At 44.1% G+C, this 14,550-nt stretch overlaps 1 protein-coding gene across 5 annotated transcripts in view; it reads left to right on the top strand.

The window, feature by feature from the left end:
• Positions 1-594: 594 nt before the first annotated feature.
• LOC139411784 (troponin I, fast skeletal muscle-like) overlaps positions 595-14,550 on the top strand; it is a 17,758-nt gene continuing 3,802 nt past the window's right edge. For 4 of the 5 annotated variants that reach the window (XR_011634642.1, XR_011634644.1, XR_011634643.1 and 1 more), the window contains exons 1-5: positions 4,630-4,769; positions 12,154-12,187; positions 12,338-12,374; positions 12,967-13,095; positions 13,419-13,508. Coding sequence is in view for 2 of the 5 variants with exons in the window: in XM_071158526.1 (XP_071014627.1) it covers positions 12,180-12,187; positions 12,338-12,374; positions 12,967-13,095; positions 13,419-13,508 (264 nt within the window). In the remaining 3 variants the exon portion in view is untranslated. Of the gene's footprint in view, positions 644-4,629; positions 4,770-12,153; positions 12,188-12,337; positions 12,375-12,966; positions 13,096-13,418; positions 13,509-14,550 lie in introns of those variants that run through there. The other variant, XM_071158527.1, reaches the window with a different exon arrangement.

Here is a 14,550-nt window from a genome sequence, read left to right as displayed (position 1 = left end):
TTCCTCCCCCTTCCTCACCATTTAACCCCTCCCTTCCTCCCCCTTCCTCATCATTTAACCCCTCCCTTCCTCCCCCTTTCTCCCCCATTACCCCATCCCTGGGATCTTTGAAATAGATACACTCAGCTAGTTCAACATTCTCCATGGGATGGAAAACAGCAGCCAAGTACAAGGTGACTTGTTTTATTAGAGTGTGTATGAAGTTCCTCTGGAAGATGACTTTAAATGTAACTTTGGTCTCTAAAGGCGTAGATAAGAGATGTGGTAGTAGATTAATGTACAGTAAAGTTAGCTTTAAAAGGATCTATGTATCTACAGTCTGTCAGACTGAAGGTTCGGATGTGCTCTTGGAGAAAGGTCATGGCAACAATGCGGTTGAAATGTATTTTAGGACCTAAAAGGTCAGATATGGTGTGTTCTTAAAGGGGTAGTTCACCCCAATTTCAAAATGATTTATTTGTTTCCTTACCATGGTAGTTCATGCTATCTCAAATTCTAGCTATTTTCCCTGTAATGACTTTCTTCTTCTTGTTGTGAATTAATTGCAGGCCTCTCATTCGCCTGCAGGGTGGATACCAACCAAACGTTCCAGAATGTCTGAGTGGGTCTCTCTACATCTCATGTCACCCATTTCATCATTACAGTAAGACGACACCTGATGACACATATTTTGAAATTACTAGAATTGAATCACAGGTTGACTACCAACCGTTAACAAGAGTGTTAGGTAGACTGTCACAGCGGTGGTTACTGAACTCAATCACAGGTTGTCTACCAACCCTTCACAAGAGTGTTAGGTAGACTGTCACAGTGGTGGTTACTGAACTCAATCACAGGTTGACTACCAACCCTTCACAAGAGTGTAGAGTAGAATCAAGTGTGTTATAGCAGGGCTGGAGGTGAGGCCTGCAGGAGGGTATCTCTCCAGGAGGAGGTTGGTTAGAGCACTACTGGAGGTAAGGCCTGCAGGAGGGCAGCTCTCCAGGAGGAGGGCTGGTTAGAGCAGGACTGGAGGTAAGGCCTGCAGGAGGGCAGCTCTCCAGGAGGAGGCTGGTTAGAGCAGGACTGGAGGTAAGGCCTGCATGAGGGGGGCTCTCCAGGAGGAGGGCTGGTTAGAGCAGGGCTGGAGGTAAGGCCTGCAGGAGGGCTAATCTTGAGGAGCAGGGCTGGTTAGAGCACTACTGGAGGTAAGGCCTGCAGGAGGGTATCTTTCCAGGAGGAGGCTGGTTAGAGCACGGCTGGAGGTAAGGCCTGCAGGGCTGGTCACCCTGTCTATGGCTCCATCAGATAACACATTGACTGACAGGGAGACATTCAGGCTGTACCATCTGTTCTACAGAAGCATCTCTAACAGTTCACTATCTGCAGAAACACTGTGTTCAGTTAGAAGGGGTTCCTATTGAAAACACTGTTAGAAGGGGTTTCCTGTTGAAAACACTGTTAGAAGGGGTTTCCTATTGAAAACACTGTGTTCAGTTAGAAGGGGTTTCCTATTGAAAACACTGTTAGAAGGGGTTTCCTATTGAAAACACTGTGCTCAGTTAGAAGGGGTTTCCTATTGAAAACACTGTTAGAAGGGGTTTCCTATTGAAAACACTGTGTTCAGTTAGAAGGGGTTTCCTGTTGAAAACACTGTTAGAAGGGGTTTCCTATTGAAAACACTGTGCTCAGTTAGAAGGGGTTTCCTATTGAAAACACTGTGCTCAGTTAGAAGGGGTTTCCTATTGAAAACACTGTTAGAAGGGGTTTCCTATTGAAAACACTGTGCTCAGTTAGAAGGGGTTTCCTATTGAAAACACTGTTAGAAGGGGTTTCCTATTGAAAACACTGCTAGAAGGGGTTTCCCATTGAAAACACTGTGTTCAGTTAGAAGAGGTTTCCTATTGAAAACACTGTTAGAAGGGGTTTCCTATTGAAAACACTGTGCTCAGTTAGAAGGGGTTTCCTATTGAAAACACTGTTAGAAGGGGTTTCCTATTGAAAACACTGCTAGAAGGGGTTTACCATTGAAAACACTGTGTTCAGTTAGAAGAGGTTTCCTATTGAAAACACTGTTAGAAGGGGTTTCCTATTGAAAACACTGTGCTCAGTTAGAAGGGGTTTCCTATTGAAAACACTGTTAGAAGGGGTTTCCTATTGAAAACACTGTTAGAAGGGGTTTCCTATTGAAAACACTGCTAGAAGGGGTTTCCCATTGAAAACACTGTGTTCAGTTAGAAGAGGTTTCCTATTGAAAACACTGTTAGAAGGGGTTTCCTATTGAAAACACTGTGCTCAGTTAGAAGGGGTTTCCTATTGAAAACACTGTGCTCAGTTAGAAGGGGTTTCCTATTGAAAACACTGTGTTCAGTTAGAAGGGGTTTCCTGTTGAAAACACTGTGCTCAGTTAGAAGGGGTTTCCTATTGAAAAGCTAAATCAGATCACCTGAAACGTTCAGCAGTGAAGGGCTGATTTTTACTTTTACCTGATGAATTTTCTGGTCACGACATGGAGTCTTCTTGTTTCTACAGTTTACTACTTTACCAGCAAACAGGGACAATGGCTCGTCTTCAGAGGTAAGTATCAGGTTTGAAGGTAAGACACAGATGCAGACTGTGTCGAAGTAACAATGTTTATTTCAGCAACAGGCAAACGACAGGTCAAGGCAGGCAGGGGTCGATAACCAGAGTAGTGGGGGGAAAGGTACAGGACGGCAGGCAGGCTCAGGGTCATGGACAGACAGAGTGGTCAGGCAGGCAGGCTCAGGGTCAGGGACAGACAGAGTGGTCAGGCAGGCAGGCTCAGAGTCAGGGACATGCAGAGTGGTCAGGCAGGCTCAGGGTCAGGGACAGACAGAGTGGTCAGGCGGGCGGGCTCAGGGTCAGGGACAGACAGAGTGGTCAGGCGGGCGGGCTCAGGGTCAGGGACAGACAGAGTGGTCAGGCAGGCGGGCTCAGGGTCAGGGACAGACAGAGTGGTCAGGCAGGCGGGCTCAGGGTCAGGGACAGACAGAGTGGTCAGACAGGCGGGCTCAGAGTCAGGACAGGCAAGGGTCAAAACCAGGAAGGAGAAAAAAAGAGAGACTGGGGAAAAGCAGGAGCTGAGACAAGAAACGCTGGTTGACTTGACAAACTGGCAACAGACAAACAGAGAACACAGGTATAAATACCCAGGGGATAATTGGGAAGACTGGCGACACCTGGAGGGGGGTGGAGACACCTGGAGGGGGGTGGAGACAATCACAAGGACAGGTGAAACAGATCAGGGCGTGATAGTAAGTGTTGTATAAACTTTTTAAACAGGGAACATTCGTTCTGACATTTCAAGATTTCATTTTTTATTTATTTACATTTGAGATAATTTGTGTACTTGTTGACGTGTTACTGCGTTGTTAGGAGCCAGGAACATAATCGTCTAGCTACAGCCACTAGAACGTCTGCTATAACACCAATACACTTTCATTTTGGCTTTCCAAACAAACACGGAGCAATGGCTCGTCTTCAGAGGCAACTGTTGTTTAAACCGTTTCTCTAGTAGTATCTACCCAAGCATATTACTCCCACGTATCCTTAACCACTGTACAGAAACAGTACATCTGTTACAGTATAGTCCAACTCTAATCATATTTGTCCTATTTCACACATGTACACGTGTGTATTAATATACATGTGTGAAATGGAAATGTGTGTTTTTTTGTATATCCCAACACCCTCGGAGAGCCAGACACCCTCGGAGAGCCAGACACCCTCGGAGAGCCAGGTGACGTTTGAGGTAAAAATCCAAGAAAAAGTGATTTTTTTTTTCCAAAATAAAAGAAGGTTGAACTTATTCTCTATTAGTTCCATGAACATAATCAACTTAATCCCATGTCTCCAAATCAACCCTGGCCCCTTAGACGGTAACAATATATCCTCTTCATAGGTCTCCTTCTGAGTAGAGTAAACTTGGAAGTAAAGCCCACAGTGTGACGAGGTTGGGACTAGGTGGCATTACTCTCTGTCAGACAGGCAGGGGGCAGCACTATGTCAATAAGTCATAAAAGAAGAATAACAGTCTTGAAGCCTGGGGTTATTTATATGAAGGGATCCTGAGGGCAGAGTGGCTGCAGCCTGTCAAGTGAAGGGATGGGTAGGTGTCTGTGCCTGAGGGAGAGGGTGGCATGGTGGGGGAACTGGGGGGTGGGTGGCAGGGTGGGGAGGGAAGGGGCAGGGTGGGGAGGGAAGGGGCAGGGTGGGGGCACTGGGGAGTGGAGGGGCAGGGTGGGGGCACTGGGTAGTGGAGGGGCAGGGTGGGGGCACTGGGGAGTGGAGGGGCAGGGTGGGGGAACTGGGGAGTGGAGGGGCAGGGTGGGGGAACTGGGGGGTGGGTGGCAGGGTGGGGAGGGAAGGGGCAGGGTGGGGAGGGAAGGGGCAGGGTGGGGGCACTGGGGAGTGGAGGGGCAGGGTGGGGAGGGAAGGGGCAGGGTGGGGGCACTGGGGAGTGGAGGGGCAGGGTGGGGGCACTGGGTAGTGGAGGGGCAGGGTGGGGGCACTGGGGAGTGGAGGGGCAGGGTGGGGCCACTGGGGGGGGGGGGTGAGATAGACTTTCAGAAGAGTGTCGGCCCATTGGTCTGGGTTGGTCTTCAAGTCCATAAAGAGTTAGGCAGGATAGTGCTGAGCCATCACTGGACAGCATTAAAACAACCGTCTGTCCAGGGCTGCGTTACAGCCACCCACCGCAGCCCTCCTCTCTGCCACTGCAGTCCCACGTTCTGTACCACTACTGCCCTGTTGGCCGGATTAACTCATAGGTGAGCCTCCCTGTTCTGTCTGATCCTCTCTGGTCTGCCTGATCCTGTCTGGTCTGTTTGATCCTCTCTGGTCTGTCTGATCCTCTCTGTTCTGTCTGATCCTCTCTGTTCTGCCTGATCCTCTCTGTTCTGTCTGATCCTCTCTGGTCTGTCTGATCCTCTCTGTTCTGTCTGATCCTGTCTGATCATCTCTGTTCTGTCTGATCCTGTCTGGTCTGCCTGATCCTCTGTTCTGTCTGATCCTCTCTGGTCTGCCTGATCCTCTCTGTTCTGTCTGATCCTCTCTGTTCTGTCTGATCCTCTCTGGTCTGTCTGATCCTGTCTGATCATCTCTGTTCTGTCTGATCCTGTCTGGTCTGCCTGATCCTCTGTTCTGTCTGATCCTCTCTGGTCTGCCTGATCCTCTCTGGTCTGCCTGATCCTCTCTGGTCTGCCTGATCCTCTCTGTTCTGTTTGATCCTCTCTGTTCTTTCTGATCCTCTCTGTTCTGTCTGATCCTCTCTGGTCTGTCTGATCCTGTCTGATCATCTCTGTTCTGTCTGATCCTGTCTGGTCTGCCTGATCCTCTCTGTTCTGTCTGGTCCTGTATTTGGCTCCATCCATCTTCCCATCAATTTTAACCATCTTCCCTGTCCCTGCTGAAGAAAAGCAGGCCCAAACCATGATGCTGCCACCACCATGTTTGACAGTGGGGATGGTGTGTTCAGGGTGATGAGCTGTGTTGCTTTTACGCCAAACATAACGTTTTGCATTGTTGCCAAAAAGTTCAATTTTGGTTTCATCTGACCAGAGCACCTTCTTCCACATGTTTGGTGTGTCTCCCAGGTGGCTTGTGGCAAACTTTAAACAACACTTTTTATGGATATCTTTAAGAAATGGCTTTATTCTTGCCACTCTTCCATAAAGGCCAGATTTGTGCAATATACGACTGATTGTTGTCTTATGGACAGAGTCTCCCACCTCAGCTGTAGATCTCTGCAGTTCATCCAGAGTGATCATGGGCCTCTTGGCTGCATCTCTGATCAGTCTTCTCCTTGTATGAGCTGAAAGTTTAGAGGGACGGCCAGGTCTTGGTAGATTTTTCTGTGGTCTGATACTCCTTCCATTTCAATATTATCGCTTGCACAGTGCTCCTTGGGATGTTTAAAGCTTGGGAAATATTTTTGTATCCAAATCCGGCTTTAAACTTCTTCACAACAGTATCTCGGACCTGCCTGGTGTGTTCCTTGTTCTTCATGATGCTCTTTGCACTTTTAACGGACCTCTGAGACTATCACAGTGCAGGTGCATTTATACGGAGACTTGATTACACACAGGTGGATTGTATTTATCATCATTAGTCATTTAGGTCAACATTGGATCATTCAAAGATCCTCACTGAACTTCTGGAGAGAGTTTGCTGCACTGAAAGTAAAAGGGGCTGAATAATTTTGCACGCCCAATTTTTCAGTTTTTGATTTGTTAAAAAAGTTTGAAATATCCAATAAATGTCGTTCCACTTCATGATTGTGTCCCACTTGTTGTTGATTCTTCACAAAATAATACAGTTTTATATCTTTATGTTTGAAGCCTGAAATGTGGCAAAAGGTCGCAAAGTTCAAGGGGGCCGAATACTTTCGCAAGGCACTGTATGTAGGCTATCTGTGGTTCACTAACATATGTAGGCTATTTGTGGTTCACTAACATATGTAGGCTATCTGTGGTTCACTAACATATGTAGGCTATCTGTGGTTCACTAACATATGTAGGCTATCTGTGGTTCACTAACATATGTAGGCTATCTGTGGTTCACTAACATATGTAGGCTATCTGTGGTTCACTAACATATGTAGGCTATCTGTGGTTCTGGCTTCATATCGCTGGTGTTTCACTATACGTTTAAAAAAAATAATATCTATTGTTTAGTGATCTATTTAAATTACATGTATTTTCTATGTTATTCTTATGATCACAAAACAGTGAGAATGTGACAGCCTGTCGTGTCTGTAGAGTAATACTCGGTAATACTCAGTAATACTCGGTAATACTCAGGAATACCCAGGAATACTTGGCAATACTCAGTAATACTCGGTAATACTCAGTAATACTCGGTAATACTCTGTAATACTCGGCAATACTCAGTAATACTCTGTAATACTCAGTAATACTCGATAATACTCGGTAATACTCGGTAATGCTCGGTGATTGTAGGCAATATGCGGTAATACTCGGTAATACGCAGTAATAGTCAGTAATACTCGATAATAGTCAGTAATACTCGGTAATACTCGGTAATAGTCGGTAATAGTCGGTAATAGTCAGTATTAGTCAGTAATTGTCAGTATTAGTCGGTAATAATCAGTAATACTCAGTAATAGTCAGTAATACTCTGTAATAGTCAGTATTATTCAGTAATAGTCGGTAATAATCAGTAATTCTCAGTAATAGTCAGTAATACTCGGTAATAGTCGGTAATAGTCAGTATTAGTCAGTATTAGTCAGTAATTGTCAGTAATAGTCGGTAATAGTTGGTAATAGTCAGTGATACTCAGTAATAGTCAGTAATACTCAATAATACTCAGTAATACTCAATAATACTCAGTAATAGTCAGTAATACTCAATAATACTCAGTAATACACAATAATACTCAGTAATACTCTGTATTGCTCTGTATTGCTCTGTATTACTCGGTAATAGTCAGTAATACTCAATTATACTCAGTAATAATCCAAGCATTACACTGAATAGGAACATTAATTTCCTCTTTGAAGTTGAAGACCTTTAGGAAAAATCTTAGGCACTTGGGAACGTGTCCTGGCTGAAGGTTGTTTGTTTCTGTCTGTAACAGCCAAGTCGTGGTGAGAACCGCTGATACCTCACACAGTATCAGATCTTAATGTCAATCAGGAGACGTATAGCTAAACTTAGCTGCTAGTTTCATTCCCCATGTCTCTTTTCAGTGTTTTCATGTATTGTCCACTGTTTGTCAGTTGACAGAAAAATGATAGAAAACATAGATGTACAATTTGAATAGAAAATAATTTATTTAGTGACGTAACACCTTGGATACTTTATGCCCAACCTTTTTGCTTTATGTTAAACTTGTTGATGATGATGATGACGACTTTGTAACATAGTGGTCCCTGGGGGAGGCATAGACTCTTCCTGGCTGTTTCCCAACCGGCCGTGATTGGGAGTTTAAAAAACACATATATATATATTTATTTCACTTTTATTTAACCAGGTGCGACAAAAACAACAATCACAGAGTTACACATGGGATAAACAAACGTACAGTCAATAACACAATAGAAAAATCTGTATACAGTGTGTGCAAATGAAGTAAGGAGGTAAGGCAATAAATAGGCCAATAGTGGCGAAGTAATTACAATTTAGCAATTTACACTGGAGTGATATATGTGCAGATGAGGATGTGCAAGTAGAAATACTGGTGTGCAAAAGAGCAGAAAATAAATATGGGGATGAGGAGGGTAGTGGTTTGGATGGGTTATTTACAGATGGACTGTGTACAGCTGCAGCGATTGGTAAGCTGCTCTGACAGCTGACACTTAAAGTTAGTGAGGGAGATATAAGTCTCCAACTTCAGTGATTTTTGCAATTCGTTCCAGTCACTGGAAGGAAAGGCGGCCAAAGGAGGTGTGGGCTTTGTGGATGACCAGTGAAATATACCTGCTGGAGCGTGTGCTACGGGTGGGTGTTGCTATGGTGACCAGTGAGCTGAGATAAGCTATACCTAACAAAGACTTATAGATGACCTGGATCCAGCGGGTTTGGCGATGAATATGTAGCGAGGACCAGCCAATGAGAGCATACAGGTCGCAGTGGTGGGTGGTATATGGGGCTTTGGTGACAAAATGGATGGCACTGTGATAGACTGCATCCAATTTGCTGAGTAGAGTGTTGGAGGCTATTTTGTAAATTATGTCGCCGAAGTCGAGGATCGGTAGGATGGTCAGTTTTACGAGGGTATGTTTGGCAGCATGAGTGAAGGAGGCTTTGTTGCGATATAGGAAGCCGATACTAAATTTAACTTTGGATTGGAGATGTTTAATATGAGTCTGGAAGGAGAGTTTACAGTCTAGCCAGATACGTAGGTATTTATAGTTGTCCACATATTCTAAATCAGAACCGTCCCGTAGGGCTCCACACAATTGGCCCAGCGCGGTCCGGGTTTGACCGGGGTAGAATTTGTTCTTAACTGACTTGCCTAGTTAAATAAAGGTTAAATAAAATAAAATATAAAATAAATAGACTTATTGTATGTGTATGATACCAATGCATGCTTACCTTAGTAGCCTACTAATAGAAAGAGTTCCTAGTATGATCCCTGGCCAAGGGAAGAATTCTCCCTGACCAAGGGAAGAATGCTCCCTGGCCAAGGGAAGAATGCTCCCTGACCAAGGGAAGAATGCTCCCTGGCCAAGGGAAGAATGCTCCCGGACCAAGGGAAGAATGCTCCCTGACCAAGGGAAGAATGCTCCCAGACCAAGGGAAGAATGCTCCCTGACCAAGGGAAGAATGCTCCCTGACCAAGAGAAGGATGCTCCCTGACCAAGAGAAGGATGTCTACATGCTATATTGCCTCTGATCATCACGTTGTGCTCAGTTGAGTCATGTTACTGCATGGTGGAAACACACTTTGAACCAGGCTCTCATGTTGTGGAGACTGGCTTTAGTCATTTGTAAAAGCTGTTTTGCTTGTTGGGTTGATTGATCATCTAGAACTGAATCTAATGTAGTCTAGTGACTCAGTAGATTCACCACAAGCGGTCATGTCATGTCTTTAATAGTTGGCTGTTGATAGATTTTATGGAGGCTGTTTTTAGTACTCACTCTTATTGTGTAATTGAGATCTGAAACCTGACAGAAAACTCTTCTAGAAGGCTCCAGGGACTGCATCCCAAATGGCAGCCTATTCCCTATATAGTGCACAGGCCCTGGTCAAAAGTAGTGCACTATATAGGGAATAGGGTGCCATTGGACTCTGGTCAAAAGTAGTGCGCTATATAGGGAATAGGGTGCCATTGGACTCTGGTCCAAAGTAGTGCACTATATAGAGAATAGGGTGCCATAATGGAGGCAAAAAGGCAAATTCTTAGATTTGTGAACTTTTCACAAACTTCTCACCAGGTGGCAGTATGCACACAAAACTGTGGACTGGTGTAGTGCTTTAAACACACCACCATGGGGAGTGAGGGGGTTAGACAACAGCCACAACGGCTGCCTTTACACAGGCAGAACAATTCTGAGCTTTTGCCTAACTATTGGCTAAAGAGTTGATCTGATTGGTTTAAAGAGTTGATCTGATTGGTTTAAAGAGTTGATCTGATTGGTTTAAAGAGTTGATCTGATTGGTTTAAAGAGTTGATCTGATTGGTCAAAAGATCAATAAGTGGGGGGAAAAGATCAGAATTGGGCTGCATGTGTAAACGCAGCCATAGTAATCCGATCCACCACTCTGGCGTTTAGGGGAGAAAGTTGGATTATGATCATTGGAGACTAGGACTGGCCACCCCACATAGCCTGGTTCCTCTCTAGGTTTCTAATCTCTACCCCACATAGCCTGGTTCCTCTCTAGGTTTCTAATCTCCACCCCACATAGCCTGGTTCCTCTCTAGGTTTCTAATCTCCACCCCACATAGCCTATTTCCTCTCTAGGTTTCTAATCTCCACCCCTCATAGCCTGGTTCCTCTCTAGGTTTCTTAACTCCACCCCTCATAGCCTGGTTCCTCTCTAGGTTTCTTAACTCCACCCCTCATAGCCTGGTTCCTCTCTAGGTTTCTAATCTCCACCCCACATAGCCTGGTTCCTCTCTAGGTTTCTTAACTCCACCCCTCATAGCCTGGTTCCTCTCTAGGTTTCTAATCTCCACCCCTCATAGCCTGGTTCCTCTCTAGGTTTCTAATCTCCACCCCACATAGCCTGGTTCCTCTCTAGGTTTCTAATCTCCACCCCACATAGCCTGGTTCCTCTCTAGGTTTCTAATCTCCACCCCTCATAGCCTGGTTCCTCTCTAGGTTTCTAATCTCCACCCCACATAGCCTGGTTCCTCTCTAGGTTTCTAATCTCCACCCCACATAGCCTGGTTCCTCTCTAGGTTTCTACTCTCCACCCGGCACAGCCAGAAGAGGACTGGCCACCCCACATAGCCTGGTTCCTCTCTAGGTTTCTAATCTCCACCCGGCACAGCCAGAAGAGGACTGGCCACCCCACATAGCCTGGTTCCTCTCTAGGTTTCTAATCTCCACCCGGCACAGCCAGAAGAGGACTGGCCACCCCACATAGCCTGGTTCCTCTCTAGGTTTCTAATCTCCACCCGGCACAGCCAGAAGAGGACTGGCCACCCCACATAGCCTGGTTCCTCTCTAGGTTTCTAATCTCCACCCGGCACAGCCAGAAGAGGACTGGCCACCCCACATAGCCTGGTTCCTCTCTAGGTTTCTAATCTCCACCCGGCACAGCCAGAAGAGGACTGGCCACCCCACATAGCCTGGTTCCTCTCTAGGTTTCTAATCTCCACCCGGCACAGCCAGAAGAGGACTGGCCACCCCACATAGCCTGGTTCCTCTCTAGGTTTCTAATCTCCACCCTGCACAGCCAGAAGAGGACTGGCCACCCCACATAGCCTGGTTCCTCTCTAGGTTTCTAATCTCCACCCGGCACAGCCAGAAGAGGACTGGCCACCCCTCAGAGCCTGGTTCCTCTCTAGGTTTCTTCCTAGGTTTTGGCCTTTCTAGGGAGTTTTTCCTAGCCACCGTGCTTCTACACCTGCATTGCTTGCTGTTTGGGGTTTTAGGCTGGGTTTCTGTACAGCACTTTGAGATATCAGCTGATGTACGAAGGGCTATATAAATACATTTGATTTGATTTAGTGTGCTATGAAGGGAATAGGGCTCTGGTCTATTGTAGAATCACTATATAGGGAATAGGGCTCTGGTCTATAGTAGTGCACTATATAGCGAATAGGGTGCCATTTGGCATTCCCTCCTGCTCTCAATCTTCATCACATGACTCTGGACCCGCGGATCTCATGACAGACAATTGGTTCTTTGTTCAGAATTCCTGGATTTGGGGAATAGTTACCTCAGTACAATATAACAATAGACTTGGGCCCTTGTTAGTCCAGTACAATAGCTTTGGGGCCTACAGCACTTTGAGATATCAGCTGATGTACGAAGGGCTATATAAATACATTTGATTTGATTTGTTGATTTGGTTGTTAAGTAAAGGAACAAGGAACGTGATAGGGGATCATTCTTGGGAACTGGCTTATGTGTGTCATGGCTGCCGTACAACTTTGTGTCGTTTTTCATTGGATGGAATTCACTGTTAAAAAACCAGCAGAATATAATTTAACTGTAGTGTTTTTACTTCTTCCTCAGAACGGTGAAAAGACCAAACAGACATCATGTCTGAGTGAGTAAAAGTGGATTTCAACATTAGGAACAAGTTTACAGAATATTTTTTTGCATATATCCAGAATTGTATTTCTTGTATATCAAAATGGTCATACCTGTTCCTGAACAACAAGAGAATGACATTAATTGTACTCACTCTTTCTGACAGGAAAAAGATGTCATCGAGCCGCAAGCATCATCTGAAGGTAACCAACGGCAACTTCCATGACCTCTTCATGACCTCTCTAAGATTCTATCCAGCTAGTGACTCAACAGAGATCTTAAATAAACAGCTTAGAGATCTCTTACCTCTTTAAACATTATGACAAAAATACCACTTGTGATTTGTACGTTTTTACAAACAATCCAACCACTTTTTGATAACAAATTTTATATTAACAAATCAAAAATATAAAAGACAATCACTGCTTTGAGGTCTTTCCCTTTAGTAAGACTTGACTATTTTAAAAACAAAAACAAACTACATTTTAAGTGAGAATAGGCATTGGTCTGAAGCTGAAAAACAGTGATTCACATGAGCACCGCAATGCCTGTTCCACCCATGCTCTACCAAGGTTTTCCAGCCCACAGCTTTGACCTACTACAGTAACTATGTTGGTATGGTACTTCCAGCTATGTGTAGGCAGGTTTCTTAGGATTCAACCCTTCTACCGTACCTAGATCAACACTCCAATTGAAATATAAATGTCATGTAAATGTCTGTAAAAATGCTTCAGATAATTCATCTTTCAAGTACGTAAAAAAAAAAAAAGTTTCTGTGTTGTTGCTGTCCCCCAGAGCCTGATGCTCCAGATCGCCCAGGAACTGATAGCGGAAGAGGAAGCCCAGTCTTTAGAGGACAGGAAGCAGTACATGAGTGAAAATATCACTCCCCTGCAGCTCACAGGATCCATTGCAGAACTCCAGGTATCACACAGGCTGCGTTGAGACAGACAGCCCAATTCTCATCATTTTATTCATTAATTGTTCTGTTGACCAATCAGCTCTGAAAAATATTTGATATGAAAAGACCTGATGTGATTGGTCAATAGACCTATTAGTAGAAAAAATATATCAGAATTGGGCTGTCTGTGTTAATGCCAGTTGTAGTTATTGTTTCCTTTCACAATATAGCAGTACAATTGGATTGCATTTTACACTATTAATATCCCTTTTAACAACATTGTTTGTAATGTAACACATTGGCTGTCTGTCTCGTGTTATGAGTCGCTGTGATTGTCTCTGAACAGGACCTGTGTAAGAAGATGCACCAGAAGATTGATGTGATAGATGAGGAGAGATACGACCTGGGCAGCAAAGTTGGCAAAAGTGACAAAGAGGTGGGGTTATATCTGATCTGTAATGATAAAGAGGTGGGGTTATATCTGATATACTGTAATGATAATGAGGTGGGGTTATATCTGATCTGTAATGATAAAGAGGTTGGGTTATATCTGATCTGTAATGATAAAGAGGTGGGGTTATATCTGATCTGTAATGATAAAGAGGTGGGGTTATATCTGATATACTGTAATGATAAAGAGGTGGGGTTATATCTGATCTGTATTGATAAAGAGGTGGGGTTATATCTGATCTGTAATGATAAAGAGGTGGGGTTATATCTGATCTGTAATGATAAAGAGGTGGGGTTATATCTGATATACTGTAATGATAAAGAGGTGGTGTTATATCTGATATACTGTACTGATAAAGAGGTGGGGTTATATCTGATATACTGTAATGATAAAGAGGTGGGGTTATATCTGATATACTGTAATGATAAAGAGGTGGGGTTATATCTGATATACTGTACTGATAAAGAGGTGGGGTTATATCTGATATACTGTAATGATAAAGAGGTGGGGTTATATCTGATCTGTAATGATAAAGAGGTGGGGTTATATCTGATCTGTAATGATAAAGAGGTGGGGTTATATCTGATCTGTAATGATAAAGAGGTGTGGTTATATCTGATCTGTAATGATAAAGAGGTGGGGTTATATCTGATATACTGTACTGATAAAGAGGTGGGGTTATATCTGATCTGTAATGATAAAGAGGTGGGGTTATATCTGATCTGTAATGATAAAGAGGTGGGGTTATATCTGATCTGTAATGATAAAGAGGTGGTGTTATATCTGATCTGTATTGGTAAAGAGGTGGGGTTATATCTGATCTGTAATGATAAAGAGGTGGAGTTATATCTGATCTGTAATGATAAAGAGGTGGGGTTATATCTGATATCCTGTAATGATAAAGAGGTGGGGTTATATCTGATCTGTAATGATAAAGAGGTGGGGTTATATCTGATCTGTAATGATAATGAGGTGGGGTTATATCTGATCTGTAATGATAAAGAGGTGGGGTTATATCTGATCTGTA

Source organism: Oncorhynchus clarkii, chromosome 6, assembly GCF_045791955.1.
Source record: "Oncorhynchus clarkii lewisi isolate Uvic-CL-2024 chromosome 6, UVic_Ocla_1.0, whole genome shotgun sequence".
Classification (NCBI taxonomy): Eukaryota; Metazoa; Chordata; class Actinopteri; order Salmoniformes; family Salmonidae; genus Oncorhynchus; species Oncorhynchus clarkii.
The sequence above is the reverse complement of the archived record's forward strand: the minus strand, read 5'-3'. Positions and strand labels throughout refer to the sequence as shown.